Below are 21,363 nucleotides of genomic sequence, written 5' to 3'. Positions count from 1 at the left end.
CTCTGTTGGACCCCCACATGTAGTTCAGCATACGTTACTCGTATCTGCATATGGCTTGGACTTGAAATAGAACTGCTGGCAAAATAAAGGGGTCAAGTCCAGCTCAGATCCATCAGGTATTTAAACGCTCAACTCTGAAATACTGAAATAAATGCAAGTGAGGGTTGCAAACACAGTTTGGAAGTGGACTCCATTGACATTAGGAAGTACAGGGTGGTGGGAAAAGAGATGCAAGTCTGCAAGGACTAAGTGTTAGCATTAAAATGAAATGAACTTCAGGGTGAGAAATACATTGATTTTGTTACTGTCCCAAAATAAGAATATCATATTGTTTAGAGGTTTCTTGACTAAAATTGACAATGGATTACTGTGTTTCTTCCTATGTTCTTCATGAAAGTTGGCATTCCCTGGTAAGTGGCAGCACTTCTATGGTGTGCAGCATGGCTTGAGGCAGCAAAATCTGTCCCTAATAGTAGAGTTAAGCAAACTGTTAAAACAGGAACTGAACCAAATGCCCAGATCTCCTCCCCAAGCTCAAACTAAGCCTTTCTTTGAGGTTCAGGAATGTTTGGTTAACTTTAAATAAAACAATGTTCTGTTTCTACACATCCTGCTTTCAGCAAAGACTCCAAGCACAAACACAAAAATATGGCAGGCACATACATGTTTGCACTACTTCTGGCCCAGCTGAAACCAGGAAACACTGGAAATCTCACAAAATCAGCTTTGCCTCACAGACTATCCAGCTACCAGGTTCTGTTGCTGTTACTCCACAGAATACAATATAACTCATGTACACACCAATTCATTATTAATTTTTCACCAAGTAAGTGTGATAAACAAGTTTCCCAGCCTATCAGACATATGAACCCTCCCATTTTTATTCAAGTGTGGCAGCATACTATATAGCTACCTTATATCCCTTTTATGCTCCTTCTCATTGAGTCACTGGCGTAATTGCATGAAGACAAAATGTCTCTTGTGGTACATGACAACAAACCAAAGCACATCATAACAAAGATAACAAACCAGGCATACGCATGTTGTGCTTCATACTTGGTTTGTGGCTAATTTAAAATATGTAATCCTAAATTTTGCTGCTTGTTATCTCTTTGACAACTCTCTGCATTGGATTTGTAGAGCATAAATATGAAGACAACAGCACTGTTTTAGAGGAACGTATTTAGCTGTATAAAATTGTCCTGCATGTCAGGGCAAAATTTTTAAAGCACTTCTATGTACCAGGCTTTTGCAAATTTGCAAATTCATATTTAAAGGAACGACTAATGTTATTGCTAGAAACTATATCACTGTCAGCAAAACATAATACAGCCACCCTGATTACCCAGCTATATGCTTGACCGCACCGCAACAAAGCCATCCCAAACAATTCAGTACCACAGCTTCATGCTTGCTAGCCAGATTTATTATATTTTCCAGATTCTGACAAGACACATATTAAGAAATGCATGTTAATCATTGTCCTAATGAGAACAATATGCAGTTAGCATTTAGAGTGTCACACAAAAAATACAGAAGGCAAGTACCGAATAAATGCACTCTAAATTCAAGGAAACCAAATCCTTCTTTCCACTAGCGTGTTTCAGTGAAATGGCCCTCTCCAAGAGAAATTTTTAATGAACTAGCTAAATTTTAACCAGTACGTATATGTGCTTTCATTAGGCATGGGGCAAAGTAAAATGCCATTCTGACCACAACTGTGAAAGAAAAACAACCACTGTCCCACTTGCTTACGTACAAAAAGCTATGAGTATATAAAGCGCTAAAAGCCTGCCCAGCATCTCTCCTCTGGAGACACCAAACTTCCCAGTGTTGCACTATTTACAGCCAGATGAATTCTGGAGCAAACAACTACCCAACATGTGTAGGAGTTCAAGAATCTGTCTTTAAATTTATTTGCAAATAATAAATAAAATGCATATCTTACAGAATAAACCAGTTAATCTCATTTGGTAAAAGTGCAAAACCCATCACACTTCTGAGAGTCTCAAAGGTGCATGAAGGTTTGGTTTGAAATTTCTAACCCAAAATATGTGCACTTCCTGCGCTTTTTTGGTTATGTGGAGATAATAAGATTTAAGATGCTGATGAAACAGCAAATAAAAAAGGCATCAATGGAGTGGGTGCAAAAGAAAGCAAGATTGTCATGTCTGCTTAGATTGCAGTGCCTCTCTGCCACACTGCACAGAGGACATCTAAAACCTGTGCCTCCCATTCCTCCCTACACAGGTCACAGGCTCTGTCTTTCTCTCCATCCTGACCACCAGGCACCATGTGAACACTGATTCAGCCTTTACTGACTGTGCACTAAGAACGGCTTTTCTTTTTTTCAAATCTCCCTGGAATTATGAAGGTGTTTCCACACCCTGAGTAAAGACTCTTGAAAATAGTTAGAAAACATTAAAGCCGTTTAGAGTGCAGCACCTTTTAATCCCTTTGCATAGGTTAAAACTAGTATTGCCTTGAAAAGTGAGTGCTGAAGTAAAATGTGACTGAAAAATGTCTCATCACACCCTACTGGAAGCCTTCTCCAAAAGGGTAGTAAATGCACAAAAGCTTCGGCTTACTGTTTTTGAAGGTGTACCTCTCCCTCCTTCCCTTCCTTTCACACCATTCTCCCAAGAAACAGAAAAGTATTTTCTGCTAGCATTACATGAATAAAGCTACTCCAGGTTTTTTTCAGAAAGAACAAAAATTAGCTCAATAATTGGACTACCAGCTTCCTGAAGAGCAGAAAGAAAAAAAAAAAAACCCAACCAAAACAGAACACAAAGCAAAATAAAACCAAGAACAAATTTCCACAATTTTGATGCATATTGTTTAAAATGGCATTTTTCACTTAGGGATGAGGTTTTATGCAGGTCATCTTTTCAGCTTTTCTTCTTTCAGCTTTTTCTTCTAGACAGTACCATTGCTGCCATCTGCTTATGCTTTGTCTTCCTGAAAAAATAAATAATGAAATCTTTGCAAAAGGAAAATCAACCTTAAATAAATAGTATCTAGAAATATTATCTTAAGGGTAACTATATCATACTGCAAGTGCATCACTGAGCAGATTAAGGTGATTTAAAGAGATCTTTTATGTTATATATTTTACTCAGTTATATGCTTATGTTCTCTCTCAAGTGAAAACTTAAAAATTCCAAAAAGAGCAACAATTAGCTTGAAAAATCAGCTTAGATGTCAATAATTGACTACCAATAACCATCCTCTTGGCTAATATTTGTTTGCCCAGGGTAGCCAGTGTCCGTAATCAGCATTCATCTTTCATCCTCGTCAGCTGGGCTGTCTGGCAGGAGCTGGGTGGGGTGAACACGGAGGGGTCTGCGATGCCCAGATGGATGTCAAAGAAGCGAGTGGAGGTTGTCACGCTGTAGTTCTTGGTGTAGGTTTCCTGTACTGGGTAACAGTCTTTGACGGTGTAAACGCCGACCCAGGATTCCACTGCAACCAAGCAGAAATGTGACTACTTTAGGTGACAAGAGCAGATGAAAGTGTCATGATGATGTCAGTTTCTTTTAACTCATTGCTTCTGTTTAAAACTGTCTATTCAGATCCTCATTATCCTGCTGTTTTTTAAAAATTCCTATTCTTTTCAAACACTTCTAGCGGTTCATTATCTCAAGACTACACTCAATGATTGTCTCCTTCAGGTATGTGATGTAGCAAGCCTGTCCCTTTTTTAACTTCAGTTTAATTCCACAACATGTTAATCTCAGAGGTGTTCCCTTGCTCTCTTCCCCCCTTGTTCTCTGCTGCCATCACCTCTGCCTTCTCCACTATGCTATTTAGGCAGTGTCAGTAACACCACTGAAGTGGTTTCCTTTGAATACCCTTTGCTATTCTCTCTCTTTTATTAACCTGTGTGATCATTCTTTATCCCTTCAATCAAAAAACCTGTTGTTTTATGCATTTCAGACCTCGACAGCAGAAACTCCTGATGTTAAAATTACCTACTGTGATCACAAATCAGTTCCTGTAACAAATTTTTCTAGTCCCAAGGACACTTATTTTCTCCCACACAGCAGCAATCACACACATTTATTTTCTGTACTTCCAATTTTGTGTCATATGCTGTATCACAACGACATTACCAGAAATAAAAAACGGTGAAACGAAACACACATATACTGTATCCAAAGAAAGGGTGGTAAGCTGAGTAATATTCGAACATACCTCTTCAGTGCATGCTAGTATAGCAAAAACATTCTGACCTAATTAATATGGCCTTGAGTATACAGAAAGGGAGGCACCTTTTACTCAACAAATCTCTCAGAATTTTGAATAAAATATTATGGCAAAATATGATGCTACCAAAGTAGCCTGTATCTCCCCTGAAACTTTGATAATTGTAAAAGAAATATAACTTCTAGAATCCAAACCAGTATTAGCTGAAAGGTACATAGGTAGACAGACAACTCTCAGACATTATGTTTATAAATGATCATACAGAAAAGCACTGGAGATACAAAATAATACAGGACATAAATCACACAATTTATTGAACATATCGGGATATAAAGTTCCACAAAAATTCAAAAAATATCAGCTCTGAAAAAAGAAGTAATTCTTGGAGTGAGTGATAATTTGCCTCTTTCAGAATACTAGAGGATATATCAACCCAGTTACAGATGTCTAGTGGTCTTATCCTTTATTCTCTACTTCATTTGTTCTGCTTTTATTCAAGAAAGTAGTATTTTCCTCTGGCTAAATGCTCAAGTTCATAACTAGCCTATATATTAGATGTCTATAACCATAAGCACTGCATTAGCTGAATAGTCCCATAAATTCCACAGAGGTTTTAAAACTTTTTTTATGGTTGTCTGGGTCATCAATAAACCATAGATGAAATGGAAGCCAAAGTGCTAATAAATTGCTATGCATTCAAAACCTACCACACTGTACCTCAGAAAATTCACCCTCCTTTCTTTTACGGTGCAAGTGTTCAGCTGCCGAGTGCAGAACTAAGCCTTGAGAGCAGATATTTCTTACCAGTATAGAGGATAACGAAATTTAGGCACATATTAAGGACTTCAGTGCCTGCAGAACCATGTGTAGATAAACACTGACACCTGCTTTGTTTGTTACACAAACTCTAGTTTGAGTGTGCCCCTAATTATAGTACCAATTATTCTCTAAATAAATTTTGGATACAGGCTGCCAGATTCAGACATGAAATGATGCTGTTCCACACCAAACTCCGTATGATATGAAATACAATACAGTCAAGTCCCTTGAACATTTTAAATCCTGCTGAGATCTGAAACATTTTCCTAATAAAATGCGTTGTTGTTAAAATGATAATCTGTGCATGGGGCACTTTCATTACTTCTTCCAGAGAATTTTATAGAAATATGGAAACCTGGGGTAAACCACAAATAATTTTATTTTTCCCTGTGCAGCAGAGACATCGATTATTATTAAAATAAAACAAGAGCATGCACGTACATTTCCTGGCTGGTTTTCTGTCAGACCATTCCTGTACCATAACTTCATCTCCAGGTCCCCCAATGTAGTACTGATCTTCATAAGTTGAATTGGCAGGAATATCATATGGATCCCATGGCTCTGTCAGAGCAATCTTCGAGCAAAGCTTTGTAACTTGTTCAATCTGAAACATCACTGCATCTTTGTAGAGCAATATATATTCAAAGAACCTGAAACATTAAGAAAAAGCAATTTATATATATATATATATAGTCTTTTTCTATCCTAAGCAAGGAACATTGCTGATATGTAAGCTTGCCTTTGACTTCTCAGTATAAGAACATTTCCACTTGCATTAAACTTTGCCAAACTTTGAGAAATGCTAACCAGTTGGGCTGAAATTTCCCATGCTGAAAGTTTGTCTCAGCTGATTCTTTCCAAAATAAATAAATCAGGCTGAACTGGTTCAGCCATTTCTGAGAACAACAGAACAACTTTTCTGAGAACAACTGAGAGAAAAACATGTTATTATTCCTAGTTTTGTTTTGGTTTTTTTTTAATAACTGTTTCATTAAAAAGCTCTAGTGCCTCCATGTTTTGGAGAAAGGATTTAAAATTTTGGCAGGGGTAAAGTTTTTAATAAAAGTTGCCCAGATTTGGCTAAGTTATAAGCCTTTGAAAAAATCTGCTTGCACAGCCTGGATAGATTCACTGCTCCATGAATGTGGTAGAGCCTTTCTCTGTACTGGTTAGATGTGGTATCTGCCATCCTCACAGATGTTTTTCCATGGCAACACACATAGCTTAAGTGGGACATGGTGGCGAAGGGGGAAGCACGTGGTCCCAAGTGCAGAACTGAGAGGGTCACCCTCGTAAAGGCACACTTTCTCTCTGGAAGCCACCAGACCCAAGAAGTAATGAAAGGAGAAAGCAGAGGAGGAAAACAGTAAGGCAGAGATAAGGAGAGGTGTGGAGCTCAATGAACTTGAGAGGCTAGAAGGTGAGGTCAACAAAATGGATAGTTAACAAGGCTTTAAAACCAATCTTCTACTGAGTATGAAGTGACCAAGCCATGCTCTGAGGAGAGACGATAAACAGTTATACGGACACTTTCATCTGGTTACTGTTTACAGTGGTCTGGTCTGCCACCAACACTGTGACATCGCTTCCATACCTTTGCAGTCCTCACAATCTTTTGGGGAGGATGCAAAGTTTACATAAAATGGGGTTGAAACCAAAACAATTTACAGTTTTAATTCTTGCACTACACAATTGCACCAGACAGCAATAACTTCACCCACCACTGATACAGTGGCATTTAAAGGTTGCATAATGAGAAGTGTCTCAGCACGGTTAAGAGCATCTAAGCAACATTCCCATCACTTCTTGACAGGATCATTTATCCAGCACGTGCTGAAACACAGGCAGGCTAAATGTCATTAGCCAAACTGAACGGAGTGAAAGAGAATATAAAATGAGACAAGGAAGCTCACATGATGTAAACTGGGAACCCTCTCTCACACACAACCTTGCAAAACGTGGAACATAGCTGGTCCCACTTTCCACATGGAAGTCAGTCACTGGGAACTTCCCCCACATTGACAAGACTCACATAAACAGGCTGATAAACTGCAAGGCCATGTACAACCTTCCCCAGGGTAAATCATTCTTCTGCCCATATCAAAATATTTCTGCTTTTGCCATGACTTTCACCAACCTAAACTTGCCTGCCATTTTCTTAAAGGCAAGGTTTCTGAAGTCATGGCGCACTACTGAAGAATTCAGTGTCTTTATATTTTCTTACATAAACCCAACCTGAGACCACATATGGACATACATACCTTTTATATCATATTTGGTCCAGAGAACATAAAAGAACACTAAAATACATTTATGTGCTTTCAATGACAGTCTAGTGACCCAACTACTCTTCAGCTGGCTGCCCATAAAAGTGGGATAAGAAATGCCTTACAGAGGAATCTATCACCATGTTTGAGACATCTGAGTGATAATTATAATGATTTTGTAAGAGAACAAAAAGTCCCAGTGTATTACAAACTACTGGGAATAAAAATTCAACTATTACATTTCTTTTTTATTTAAAATCCTCACTTAAAACTTAATTCACACAGAAATTTTACTTGCATTTTTAACAATCTTGCAGACAGCAAGATGGGCATTATGAAACAACAAAGTAAATAAAAATGAGGAAAATCCAAACAAATCGAACTCAGCACCAATCATCTCTCTAGCACCCATTCTGCAGAATAAGAGGCTCCACCATGTAAATTTTGGTTCTGGGAGAAGCACTGAACATATGTGTAAGAGCCACCAGTCCCACACCTTGATGTGCTGCTGGGATGAACTCTGCCTCTGTGGTGGCAGGCACATGAGAGGAGATCTGCAGAGAGTGTGGTTCTGCTCACATGTGCATTACGATCTCGCCCCTGGGTAAGCAGGGGCAAGATTTACACTGTCCTTGTTCAACCCAGATGTGCCTCACATCCAAGTTTTATAGAGAATTGCTCTGTTGCACAGGATCTGAGTTTAACAGCATATGAAAGGTGAATGGTTAAGTTGTTGTTTTATAAAGAGAAGATTTTACCAGCCAAAATTAATAGCAAAATGTGCACAAATATAAAAATGATAATTTCAAAAGAAAATATTTTAAAATAAGAAATATTTTCCCCTTTTTGATTTTAACCAGCCAAGTCCTAAGTATACTGCCTCTATTTGTTTTAGGTGCCTGAGATTTCATTGGCTTTTTGAGGGGAAGCAGAGAGTCCTGAAAATAGGTCTTGGCAAAGAAACAGGAGAGGAAATTATTTTTAATTAGTTTGTTTTTTCAGAAAAATATAACATATTTGCAGCCTGCATCCACTTCTAATATTATTTTCATAATAATTTAATTACTTAAACTGTAACTCCAAGAAAGCCCAAACCTAAAACAAAGTGCCCCAACTAGGCCTCAATTAGGCAGCTTGAAACAGATATGAGTAAGTTACTTGGACAATTATCCTATTTGCCTGACTGAGATTATTTCCCTTCCTTTCCTATCCTATTCCACCCTACCCTGTCCTATGCCTCACCCTCTTGTACACTATGGGACTCTCTCATGATCCTTAATGCTCCCTTTGTCTGTGCCTGAAAATGGATAAATTCCAGCATACAAAGACACATGTTTTTGCTCCTGTGCTTTACAGAATCTCTTAACTCTGGACCATATCCTGCACAAATAATTCCATTGATTTTGCTGGAAGCAATCATGTCAGATAGGTGGGATACAGGCTGGGTTCAGTACTTTCTTCTCCCAAGCTAAGGAAAGTATTTTTCTGAATAAGAGACCAACTGATTTTAATGAAAAGCCAGTATACCATGACCACACAATCACAAGGAGAAGCACTTGTGTTAAGGACATACTGCAAGGGGTGGGTGTGCATCCAAATACTGTCCCGCCTCTGAGATTCCTCACGAAATCTGGGGACACAGTTAGAGGTCCTTCTCAGGACATAGCCCAGATAACATAAAGACCCACTCCTGGACCCCCATAAAGGCCTGAACCAATAAACTTGTCTTCTGAATGGGTTATTGTTTTGCATGTTAATAACACAATTCAGAATAGTGAACTATTTTTCAACATTTGTCAGAAAAAAACATCATTAATGTTAAGATCATGCTACCAGCTCCTTTTCAGGTGCTCAGTCTGCATCCTGTGCTGGGTCCTTCCCAGTCCTGAAGCATGCTAGCCTGCCCATCACCTAACACATCTGCCTGACTCCCAGGGTTTACTTCTGCACTTCCAAGGGCTTCCTCGTGAAAGACAAGCCGACAAGAAAGGAGCTGCTTGCTGTCTGACTGCCTTTGTAGTGACTCAGAGGAGCAGAGGTGCTGTCAGTGGCATGGCAAGACACCTGTGATGTATTGAAGAACATCAGACAAGGTCATTTGCTAGAGAGAAGCAAAATAATGGTCTGAGATTGAGACTGGGTAATAGAAATTCCTTGTGTGCTGAATCTGGCTCTGCATCATTTTGCTCTGTAGCTTTGGACAAGCAACTTACAGTACCAGAGCCTTAAAATGCTGTTTGGTATTTTTCATTGATTGCTGTAGCACTGGAGAGACACAAATCAGTTATCACGAACCATCTGTGTGAGGCATTGTATTAACAAATACAAATCCTGCCCCCAAAAAACATTGAAACATTGGCAAACCAGACCCTCCTTTACTGCAAAGGTGTATTGAGGTTTCATGCACCTAGGATGTTAACCTGTTGATTCAGTTTTCCCAGCTGTAGCTATTGTAACCTTAAAACTCTCACTCATGTTAGCCGGGATGGATATATATTACCTAGCAGTATAAAGCTACTGAAAAATGGAAGCAAAATTGTATGTAATATTTGTATCTGAGATACTGTATTACTCAGCAGGAAACAGTATTTGCTATTTAATACTTCAAGCTGAGGTCACTGCAATTACTTCCAAGCTAACTTTGCTTTCTCTTTTGTGATTAAATGAAAGCTTGAAGCATCTGTCTGCCTTTGTGGTACTCTTTGCCAGTTCTGTTTGTAAAAAGACATTTTTTAACATTTTGGAAGAAGCTAAACCCACCTCTAACTAGAAGAAATTTCACTACAAATATCCCAAACAAATTCTCTGTTCTGGTGTGCATGGATAGATACATCCATATACTTAATTCTTGAGTTATTTTGTATCCTCTAGATAAAATACCCCACAATGATACCACTCCTTTTTACACATTTTTTACTGAAGATGGACTGGGAGAATGGGAACCTTTACTAGAAGTGTGACTATATAACCCCATCTTCTCAGGTCCTCAGATTAAGAATATTTCAAGGGAGCAAAGCTGCCAAACAGACATGCAGACAGTTGATAAACACTCATCAGGTCAAGAACATTCATCTGCTTTTGGAAGGATCTGGCAAGCTCATTTCAAAAGGGAGAAGCATTCGTTTTTTAGTGTATTTCTGGGAACTCCTTTCCTCTTTCCCATGAAGTTTTCGGTAATTTCAGACTTGTGTTTTTCTTCTGGTATATCAAACCTCAACAACAACAGTAATTTACCATATTTGATCTCACATGTTTGGCAGTGGTGCAGGACTATGGTATATTGTACAAATACAGGACTGTGCAAATACATGTGACAGTAAATGTAATGTGATATTGTGTAAAAGCAGTATTTTTTTAGTCTGATTTAAATCACTCACAGATTGTAAAGGTTTTTTTTTTTTTTTAAATTTCAAGGAGATCAGACTCCCTATATCAGGTATCTAATTAGCAAGGTATATGAGGAACTTTGACCACACTACCAGTTTTTGAAGCAGAGAGAATTAGCCAATTTAAGTCCTGTTAATTATGAAGTTTGTGTAGAAAGAAAACCTTAAATACAGGAATCAAAAGCTGCAAAGTCAAAGCTACACCAGCTAAAAGACAGCATATTTTTGTGACTTTAATTATGAAACTCAATAAAAAATTATGCAATTTCTTATTATTTTAGTTGTTTTCCCATAAATTAGATTAGTTATTTTGGCAAACACTAAGGGAAATTCAGCTCTTCAGCATGAAGGCTGTTTCCCCTGCTGTCCCTTTTTGGCTATTTGACACTTCTTAATAATCCACCAAGTCACACCCCTGAGAACAATGCACTGCAATTGAAGCCGAAATTAAGAAAAAGAGTAAAGCATTGTGTTTAAGGGAGTTGTGTTTTGCAAGGGGCTAAAAGATGCACTGCCCTTAATAGAGAGCATCTATGTGTTTTCCTAAGTAACCATATATTCATAATTGGAGTCCTGTAGACAACAAAACAGCTCAAAAAGAAAGGAATGGAAGATGTGGCCAGCATACCATAAAGCTTTCCAATGAATCAATGGAATCACCTCCTAGGGAATATGGTATATACTAGCAGAACCACATATCAAAATATACTTGAGGTCAGAGATTATTTTCCTGTTCTGGGTTTGTAAAAAAGTCTAGTACAATGACGCTTCCATGAGTAAGTTAATAATAATAAAGGTTACTGGAAAATCACTGCCGGGCTTAGAGGAGACCCAAAAGAGTGGGGAAAGCCAGGACTCACCTCTCAATATACACAAAAGATCTTAGGAAAGATGAAATAGTAAAGAGGGAAATGACAGAGATACGTTATAATTTCTTTATTTACTACATTTCTCACCCTCTTTGTGCCATATGCAGAAGGGCAGTAAATAACTCAATTGAAAGAACTGGTGCTCAAAACTGAGACATGGGAACGCTCTTTTGAGAGGGCAATTATTTTAAGGCACTCTGTGAGCTTGTAAAGACGTAAGAAATAGGAAACAGAAATTTAACATGTAGAGAGAGCCAGAAAAAACATGGTTACAATGACTGAGAGTATCTCAAAAAGGAAAAAAATACATAACCAAACATAAAAGACATACCTGTGTCCTGTTTTTAATTTTACCTCTAGAGACCAGCCAGGAGCCTGCAACTCGTGCCACAAGGGCTGGTGGGACCTGGGCAGGGCCAGGAGCAACGGTGGCCAAGCCCCCTATCATGTATAAATGGAACCCACAGGGAGCAGCAGAGGCCAGGGCAGGCAAACAGGGTGTGGGGCAGCTCCTCCCGTGGAAGGGTGCTCAGCAAGGGTGCTGAACCTCTGCCAGCTTGACCAGGGAGCAACAGGATCCACCCAGAAGACAGGCACAGCCTCCCTAAGCTCTGCAGCTGCTACAACTGATGGCAGCTGCCCAGACAGAGCTCTGATGGACCCAGGTGTCACCTGCAGGGGGGTCCCTGCTTGGATAGCGGCAGTGAGAATCCCTGTGGGAGCTGAGCCCAGGTCCAGGAACACCTCTGCTTAGTGACAGAGCTGTGGGAGCAGAAGAGTAGGCTGAGGAGTATCACAGACTGCAAAGACCTTTAAACTAGATTTGAAGTGAGAAAGAGAGAAAACCAGGCTTGCTAGAGATAAGCCTGGGGGTGGCACAACCATGTTTGAGAGATGGTGTGCTATCAAGGTCCTTTGGTCTGCCCTCTCAGTGGAGGAAGGGTATGGAGATCTACACGACAGCAAAGACACAAGGGTTATTGATATGTTAGAAACCACAGAAGTGCTTGAGAACAGTCAACACAGGACTTTTTCCCCTCACAAAATAGGTGACAGGATCAACAGCCCAACTGAAGCACAGCTACACTGATGCACACGGCATAGGCAACAAACAGGAGGAGCTGGAAGCCACTCTGCAGCAGGAAAACTGTGATATAGTTTGAAAGATGGCAGGATGACTTGCACAACTGGAGGGATGTAAAGGATGGCTTTAAATGCCTCAGATGGGACAGGAAAGGAAGGAGAGGTGGTGGAGTAGCCCTGTATGTTAGGGAGTGTTTTGTTTGTGTGGAGCTTAGTGACAACCGGGTTGAGTGTTCATGGGTAAGAATCAGGGGAAAGGCCAGCAAGGCAGATGTCATGTTACAGACCACTCAACCAGGATGAAGGGGCAGATGAGATACTCTATAAGCAGCTGGGAGAAGTCTCACAATCACTGGCTCTTGTTCTCATGGGACACTTCAACTTACCAGATGTCAGCCAGAAATATAACACAGCAGAGAGGAAACAGTCTAGGAGGTTCCTGGACTGAGTGGAAGGTAACTTCCTGGCACAGCTGGTGAGGGAGCCAGCTAGGGAAGGTATCCTGCTGGACATGCTGTTTGTGAACAGCTATGAATTTGTGGGTGATGCAATGGTTGGAGGCCATCTTGGGCACAGTGATCACAAAATGACAGAGTTTTAAATTATCAGGAAAGTAAGGAGGAGGAGTTCAGCAGAACATCTTTCTTTGACTTCTGGAGGGCAGACTTTGGCCTGCTCAGGATGAGGAACTTACCCAGTTACTTATCCAGTACTTAATGCCTTCTTTGCCTCAGTCTTTAATGGTTAAGACTAGTTGTTCTGAGTACCCTGAACTAGAAGACAAAGACAGGAAGCAGAATGAAGCCCCCAAAATCCAAGGGGAAATGGTTAGTGACTTGCTACACATAGCGTATTTGTGTGTGACACACAGAAGTCCATGGGGCTGGATGGGATCCACCCAAGAGTACTGAGGGAGCACACGGAACTGCTCACTGAGACACTTTCCACCATTTGCTGACAGTCCTGGCTCACTCAGGAGGTCACTGTTCACTGGAAGTTAGCAATGTGATCTACAAGGACGGCAAGGAGGAGGACACAGGAAACGACAGGCCTGTCAGCCTGATGTCAGTGCTGTGAAAGGTCATGGAGCAGATCATCCTGAGTGGCATTATGAGGTATGTGCAGGATCGGTTATGAAAGGCAGATCCTGCTTGGCCAACCCAATCTCCTGTGACTCAGTGGATGAGGAGAAGGATGCTGATGTTTACCTGGGCTTTAGTAAAGTCTTTGACACAGTGAGCCACAATACTCTCCTGAAGGAACTGGCTGCCCATGGTTTATACAGGTGCACTGTTCACTGGGTTAAACACTGTCTGAAAAGCTAGGACCAGAGAGCAGTGGTGAATGGAGTTAAATCCAGCTGGTGGCTGGTCAGGAGTGGTGTTCCCACGGGCTCAGTACTGGGGCTAGTCCTGTTTAGTATCTTTATGGACTCGATGACGGGATCAAGTCATCACTCAGTCTCTCACTAAGTCTGCAAATGACACCAAGTTGGGCAGGAGTGTTGATCTGCCGGAGGGTACGGTTGCTCTACAGAGGGATCTGGACAGGCTGGATCAATGGGCTGAGGCTAATAGTATGAGGTCAACAAGGGCATGAGCTGGGTCCTGCACTTGGGTCACAACAACCACAGGTAGTGCTTCGGGCTGGGGGAAGAGTGGCTGGAAAGCTGCCCAGTAGAAAAGGACCAGGGGTTGCTGGTCATCAACCAGCTGAACATGAGCCAGAGTATGTCCAAGGGGCCAAGAAGGCCAATGGCATCCTAGCTTGTATCAACAAGTGTGACCAAGGTAGTGACTGTCCCCTTATACCCAGCCCTGGTGAGGCTGCACTTAAAACGGTGCTCAGTTCTGGGCCCCTCACTACAAGAAGAACATTGAGGTGCTGGAGTGTGTCCAGAGAAGGGCAACAGAGCTGGGGAAAGGTCTGGAGCACAAGTCTGATGAGGAGCAGCTAAGGCAGCTGGGGGGGTTTAACCTGGAGAAAAGGAGGCTCAGGGGAGACCTCATTGCTCTCTATAATTTCCTGAAAGGAGACTGTAGCCAGGTGGGTGCCAGTCTCTTCTCCCAAGGAACAAGTGATAAGACAAGAGAAAATGGCCTGAAGTTGTGCCAGTGGAGGTTTAGATTGGATATTTGGAAAGATTCCTCCAAGCATTGTAGCAGGCTCAGCAGGGTGGCTCAGTCACCATCCCAGGAGGTATTTAAAAGACCGGAAGATGTGGTGCTTAGGGACATGGTTTAGTGGTGGCCTTTGTAGTGTTAATTTAACTCTTGGCTTCAATGATCCTAAAAGTAATTTGCAACCTAAATAATTTGATGATTATAATTGTCAGATTTATCTGGAGTTTTCACATCTTTCTCTTAATCAGGGTCTGAGACAGGACTGGATGTTATCTCTGCCCCCTATGAAAGTATCTATTTTACACATCAGAAAGGGACAGCAGAATGAGGTTCCTTAATTACAAATAACTAAATTTAAATATTCTCCCTTTTTCAGACACAACTTTAGAATAAAAGAATAATAAAATATAAAAACATTTTTTTCAACTAGAACTGGGTACTGCAGCTTCTTAGACAACTTCTGTTTATAAACAGAGGAGGATCTTCATACACCATGAGCAGGGATTACACGCAATTCAGGAGCCCTAGAATAATCTTCATCGAGATTGTAAATCCCATCATGCATATACTTGGCCAGTTAGTTGCTTTTCAATATGTGCTCCTACAGAAGAAGTAATCATGAAGCAGTCTGAGGAACAGATTGTCCTTTGGAACAGATGGGAAGAGGTCCCTATTCTGATAGAGCAAACTTTTCTTTCATGATGGAATATTCCCTGGAAAAATTTGTGAGGATATGCGCTCGTACCAGATTGCTGTCCCAAGATGTAATGATTTCCACCTTCCATGTGCAATGATTTCCTTAAGAGGGATGATTCAGGCCTATCTGATATCTGTCCAATATAAAAAATAAAAAGACTGTGTCTGTTTTTAAGGGAGTTTGGAAGTCAGGCCAGATAATCAGACGCAACAGTTTGGAAGCATCTTCAACTTTCTAACACCTCCATCCAAAGATCTGAGTACAGCTTATTGTTAAATGAACTTTGTAAAAGATGGAGATTCACATCACTGGAAATAAATGGAACCTGAAATCACTGCAATGAACTACATTCTTCCTCCCCACCACCAATGTAAAAATAATTTCATTTCAACCAGAAGTCTTTGTGCAGGTCTTTTTCTTCTTCCTTCAGCAACTATCAATCAAAAGTAATATTGTTAGGTGAGTGCAAAAATTAATGACTGGATTCAAATACAATGTGTCAGTGCATTAAAATTCCAGGTGGAACTGACTGAAAGTGTGAAAAATAGAAGAATTACACGAAAGAATGGAATGTCTATTTGAAAGAAAACATATAATTAGGGAAGATGTTAATTGCACCATGGCTGTAAAGGAAGTGGCATTTTGAACACAAATCCAAGTGGTGCAGTACACAGTAATGATTTAGAAAGGGAAGTTTACAGTTCGGGGTCCATTAGGGAGGTCATTTATTCTGCTCTGCTTAGTCCTGCTGAGATCAGAATGCTGATGCTGCTTCCGGTTTTAGACGCCTCACTTAAGGGAACAGATAAACAGATAGGATATAGTCCAGAGAACAGCAAGGACTGTGGGATGTTTAAGAAACAGGACCTACGAAGAAACTGACCATGTTTAGTCTACAACAGCAAGACTGAGGTATGATGATAAGACAGCCAGCATATCAAAAGCTAAAAATTAATAGAAATTTTTCTCCATGGCACCTCAAGCAAGGAAGGCTTACTTAGGAGATACTCTGAAAATGTCTGTGTCTTCTTACAGTCTAGCTTTTACAAGAACTGGGAAGAAAATCAGGGATCAGAGACAATCCATGTAAAGCTTTTCTTCTCCAGGATGGAGGGACAGGTATGGTATATGGCAACTTAGAGACCTTCCCAGCCTTACACATAAGCGATTGGAGAACACCGATGGCTGCTGGTCTTTTTTTTGTAACAGACTAGCTCAGTCAGTAAGTCCTGATATTATAAGGCCTAGATTCTTGACACTGCTACCTTCCCAAAGATGTTGAACAACCTTTGGGGATGACTTCCTGAGACCTCCCAAATGCAACAGTGGCAGTCTCTGAGGAGTCTCAGCAGAGGGCTCCATCTAATTTCACAGGGGAATTTGAGAGATTAGCTACCATCTCCCACACTGATGACCTTCAGCTCTGTTTGCTTGCACAGTTACCAAATTACACCTATCATACTATTTTCAGTGCCTGAATGAAGACAAATACTGTCTAAAATCAGGATTTTAGATCCTGAGATAGGAGTCAAATGAAACATGTTCAGCATTCATAGGGAATAATTAAAAGGTTGAACTATCTGTTAAACTTCCTCTTCAGAAAACTGTTTTTCTTTGGTCCTCTTTGAGTTACTGTGCTTTTTATTATGACAAGAACTTTTCCACCTTTGGGGAGTGGGGAGTGGCTTTCAGCAGTCACCACATGCCTACTGCTTGTAGGAATCCTCTGCAAGCAATATCCATGATGCAGCACAAGAAAATGGCATGTCCTTAAAAATCAGCTGGGCTGAAAATACATAAATAATTAATAGATGAAAACTCATTTCAAAACCTTTGTCTTCAAGTTATTGAGTACTTGCTTTAGGGCACACAGTGTGTTTGACACAGAACTATTTCACAGGTTATCTGTTAGGCCATCACAGAAACAACAGTTGCTGAAGACACTGCAATCAGCTAAAGGAAGCGTGATTAAGCACACATTTCTATTTTTAAGAATGTTTATAGCTGTATCAATTGTATTAAACCCCTGACATGTTTATTTTTCATTCAAGGACAGTTCTAAGAAGCAGTAGCAAAGAGGGCAAGATCTGTAAATAATATTGGTATAAATATACTACACTGGCACAGCTGAAAGTTTTCCATTACTCAGGAAAAGGTCACTAGACCTATTGAACATGTTTAGACTACCCATGCTGCTTAAAACATGACAGAAATAGCTTTACCATTTACCATCTGACACAAATACAAACTGAAGTCTTTAGCAAACTGGTATGCTTACCTAATTTTGGGGTGTTTTCCTGACACAGAGCCCAGTGTCCTACACACACTGACAGGGAGCCACAGTTTTCTTTGAGCTTTGCTTAGTTATATGAATGTAGAACTTTTGTGCATGCTAAAGGTCTTTTCCTTTATCATTCCTATAATCATAACAGAAAGTAACAGTAATTAAAGTATATATTTAATGGGCAAAATTTTCAAAACTGACCAGTGATTTTTAACAGCTTCCTATTTTGTTCATTCAACATGAAGGTACTTAAAAAAGGCAAATTTTCAGAGGGACAGCATTCAGTATTTTCTAAAATTCAGTGTGTCAGACTAATCATTGAAAAACTGAGGTGCCCAGTTTTACTACACACTCTTTTTTGTATTCAAAGACTGCATAAGAAACTCCTGAATTCTTTCCCCAGAGAAAAATATGAGCAGAAATCACTTTCTGCCTGTCAGATTTTCTCTCTCATCTCTCAGGTTTCCAATTGTCGAGAGACAACTGTTCTCTCCACATCATAAGAGCAGATCCTCACGTAGCTGCTGCTGTTTGCAATTTCCATCCATCAGCTATGTAATTAGAGAAAAATTCTCCAAAATTATACATTAACCTGACCCAAAGTCTCATGAAATAAGCCAAAAAAGTTTCACTGATTTTTACAGATGCCACATCAGGTGTTTATTAGCTGTTCCATTTATAAGAAAAAATAAGCTGAAAAATGTTTAAAACCTAACACAGCTATCAACTTATCTCAAATGGGCAACATAAGAAGATGCTGAAAGACAAACATAACATTTTATGCAATCTCAGCTACACAAAAAATGTATTTCCACACGTTTTATATGACTTTTGCATATTTTTTTGTGATATTTCTTTTTCTTCTCCCTCATAGTGTTCTGGGCCTTGTTTTTCGGCAAAGTAATTCACATCTTTATATCCTTAACAGCAAACACTTAAATTATATGAAACATCTTTTTGTCATAAAAACTCCTGATTGGGAAGGTTTTTTTTATGTAGTCTCTTGCTACAGCTAACTGGACAAAAATCCTACAACTCTGAGAGTATGGAAACTCAGAAAAATGGATTTTATGAGAAATCTTTGGAGCATTTTCATTTCTCCATTTGTTCTCTGGTCTGCTGTATCGCTTGGGGTACTTGGTCTCCCACATTCTCTGCCTTGCATTAACCATGTAGCTGGACTCAACCAGGGAATGGGAAAGTGGTTTCTGAGGGAGGAAGGTGCTACTGAAGCAATGAGGGCGAGAGAGGATGGAAAAAACTTTCTGCACCAAGCCTCATGTTGTTACTGCCTGCCCCAGTGCGCTACACCGCAGGTGTATCTCAAGGACATTGTGCCTGGAGGCTGCTATGATCAGGTCTCACAAAACTTAATTTCTACATGTGTTTCTTCAGTATAAACAGTTTGGGCTAATGATTTGAGCTGACTTCTTTCCTTATATTTGATGCTTGCTCATACACTGTACTAAGATCCTGGCAAACATCATACACATACTGTAATGATGAGAAGTTATTTTACTTTTCATAATATTTTAAGGGACATTTTAAAAAATACAAAAATTATCTACAAAAATAATCTATAGAGTTTTACAGCCTGAAACTGCATTCACATATTTGGGGGGATGAATCAGGCTTGTAAGTTAATTTTTCCATTCTTTCACAGGAAGGAAATTCAAAGAACCAAACTGTGTTTCAGACATGTTAGACTTCCAAAACACAGTAAGACAGGAGGTCTCACTTGATCCACCAAGGATCCCTTTATCAGGCTCCAGCTAAGCAGCTGTGGTACCTACATTTTTGAGGTGGTGCCTCAAATATCTGACTGTACATCACTCTGACCTGGCTTGACTATGTTAGGACAACTTATGTGACAGACAGGGTACTCTGGACATCTCTAAATTGTAAGTAATTTTGCCTTTCTCTCTAGTGAACAACTGTTTTCTTCTTCTAATGACTTACTTTAAGAATTTAGGAACTTACAATAACCTGGCTATGAGGTACATATGTTGTGAAGTCAGCTACTCTTACATTCAATGTAACTAAGCAAAAAATTATGTAAATATGTCAATAAACAAAGAATACACATAAATGTATTGAGAATGAACATCTTCATGCTTACGTTTGGTTTAGAGATAGGCAGAGCAGAAGTTAAAAAAATTAGCAATTTTTTATATTCTGTTATGTTGAAGCAACTACATACATGTCTCTTACATTTTCCCTCTTCAGTAACAAGGGAATAAACTTAATGCAATAGGGTGTCTCCACTCTCACACCCTTATCTCCTTTTACTCTCCTTAATTCTTTTTTTTATCTATAAAAAAAAGTACAAGAAATGCCTCACCTTCACACTTTATCAAGCACGTTATCCAAATCTGTGCCTTCCACTATTTTCTGGAACAGACAGGGTAACAAACCGGTCTGGCTTTGCAAATCCTGTGTAGTTTTGGGCACATGTATTTAAAATGATAAGGAAAATCAATGATACAAAATCATAGATTGGTTTGGGTTGGAAGGGACCTTCAAGATCACCTAGTTCCACCCCCTTGCCAGGGGTAGGGACATCTTCCATTAGACTAGGATGCTCAAAGTCCCCAGAAACTCTCAAAGATAAGAAAAAGAAATTATTTTCTCATACAGAAGATGTAAGTCAATAAATCTGGATCTAATTAAATAATGATACATTAATTTGGGAACTAATTATAGTAAGAATTCCTCATTCGGTACAGAATTCTCCTCCCCAAATACAAATCCTCTAATAATTACCGTAACTGCACAGCATGAGTAAACTTTCCAGTGCTGGTTGCCTAAGAGTATGGCAGAATCCTAAGTTTCCTGGCAAGAAAAGTATCTGAAAATGATAAAACCACAGTTGCAAATAGTACTAGGAGATACCGAAAGAATGAAAAATGAAATCTTTCTTCATTGTGCTCACTGGGGTGGACTCTGGGCTCCATATGAGTGTTTAAAAGCCATTAGCACTGCCATGCACAAAACTGCCCTTGGAAAACTCTGGGGAAAATCTGGCCATTCCCCCTCAGAAACACGAATTTCTGAAACAAGAAGTATTCATACAAACAGTAGGTTTCCATGCAGGCAGACTACTTAAGGAGAAATTTCCAGCTGTTTAGCAGCTATACAGGTCTCACACCAGCTTTCTTGTGTAGGGGTTCACCAAAATAAATGGCAAAGCACGACACATTTTTAGGTGCCCTCGTACCTACTGAGCCATCTGATTTTCAGATGAAGTAGCAACTGTGAATTCACATAAAGAACTGAAAGAAGGACAGCAAATTAAGGCTTGCTAAGTGTGAAAGTACCAGAACTGACAGAGTAAGGGATGGGTAACATCAGATACCAAAACCTCAGTGGAAAGTCTTATTAGTGGTTTATCTTCATTGCTATTTTATACCACTTTTTTTTTTACTGCAATTGGTCCCATGCTCCGAATAAGAAGAGAGTAGAACGAAGACAGAGGTTTTTGTTTTTTATCTTGCTGATAAGAAGGATTACGTTATGTGGAGGTGTTTTGGGGGCCTTTTTATCTGACTCCACTAAATCCTTAAGAATATGCACATTAGAAAATGGTTTGTTCCAAATAGACAACCTGAAAAATTAGTTACAGACAT

General features: G+C 39.8%; 1 protein-coding gene across 1 annotated transcript in view; it reads right to left on the bottom strand.

The window, feature by feature from the left end:
• Window positions 1–1,404: 1,404 nt before the first annotated feature.
• EPDR1 (ependymin related 1) overlaps window positions 1,405–21,363 on the bottom strand; it is a 29,485-nt gene continuing 9,526 nt past the window's right edge. Inside the window, exons 2-3 of the mRNA XM_082278371.1 lie at window positions 5,470–5,678; window positions 1,405–3,465 (exon numbers count right to left, since the gene is read on the bottom strand). Coding sequence (XP_082134497.1) covers window positions 3,275–3,465; window positions 5,470–5,678 — 400 coding nt within the window. The 3' untranslated portion in view covers window positions 1,405–3,274. The remainder of the gene's footprint in view (window positions 3,466–5,469; window positions 5,679–21,363) is intronic.

Source organism: Coloeus monedula, assembly GCF_965178545.1.
Source record: "Coloeus monedula genome assembly, chromosome: 1".
Classification (NCBI taxonomy): domain Eukaryota; kingdom Metazoa; phylum Chordata; class Aves; order Passeriformes; family Corvidae; genus Coloeus; species Coloeus monedula.
The sequence above is the reverse complement of the archived record's forward strand: the minus strand, read 5'-3'. Positions and strand labels throughout refer to the sequence as shown.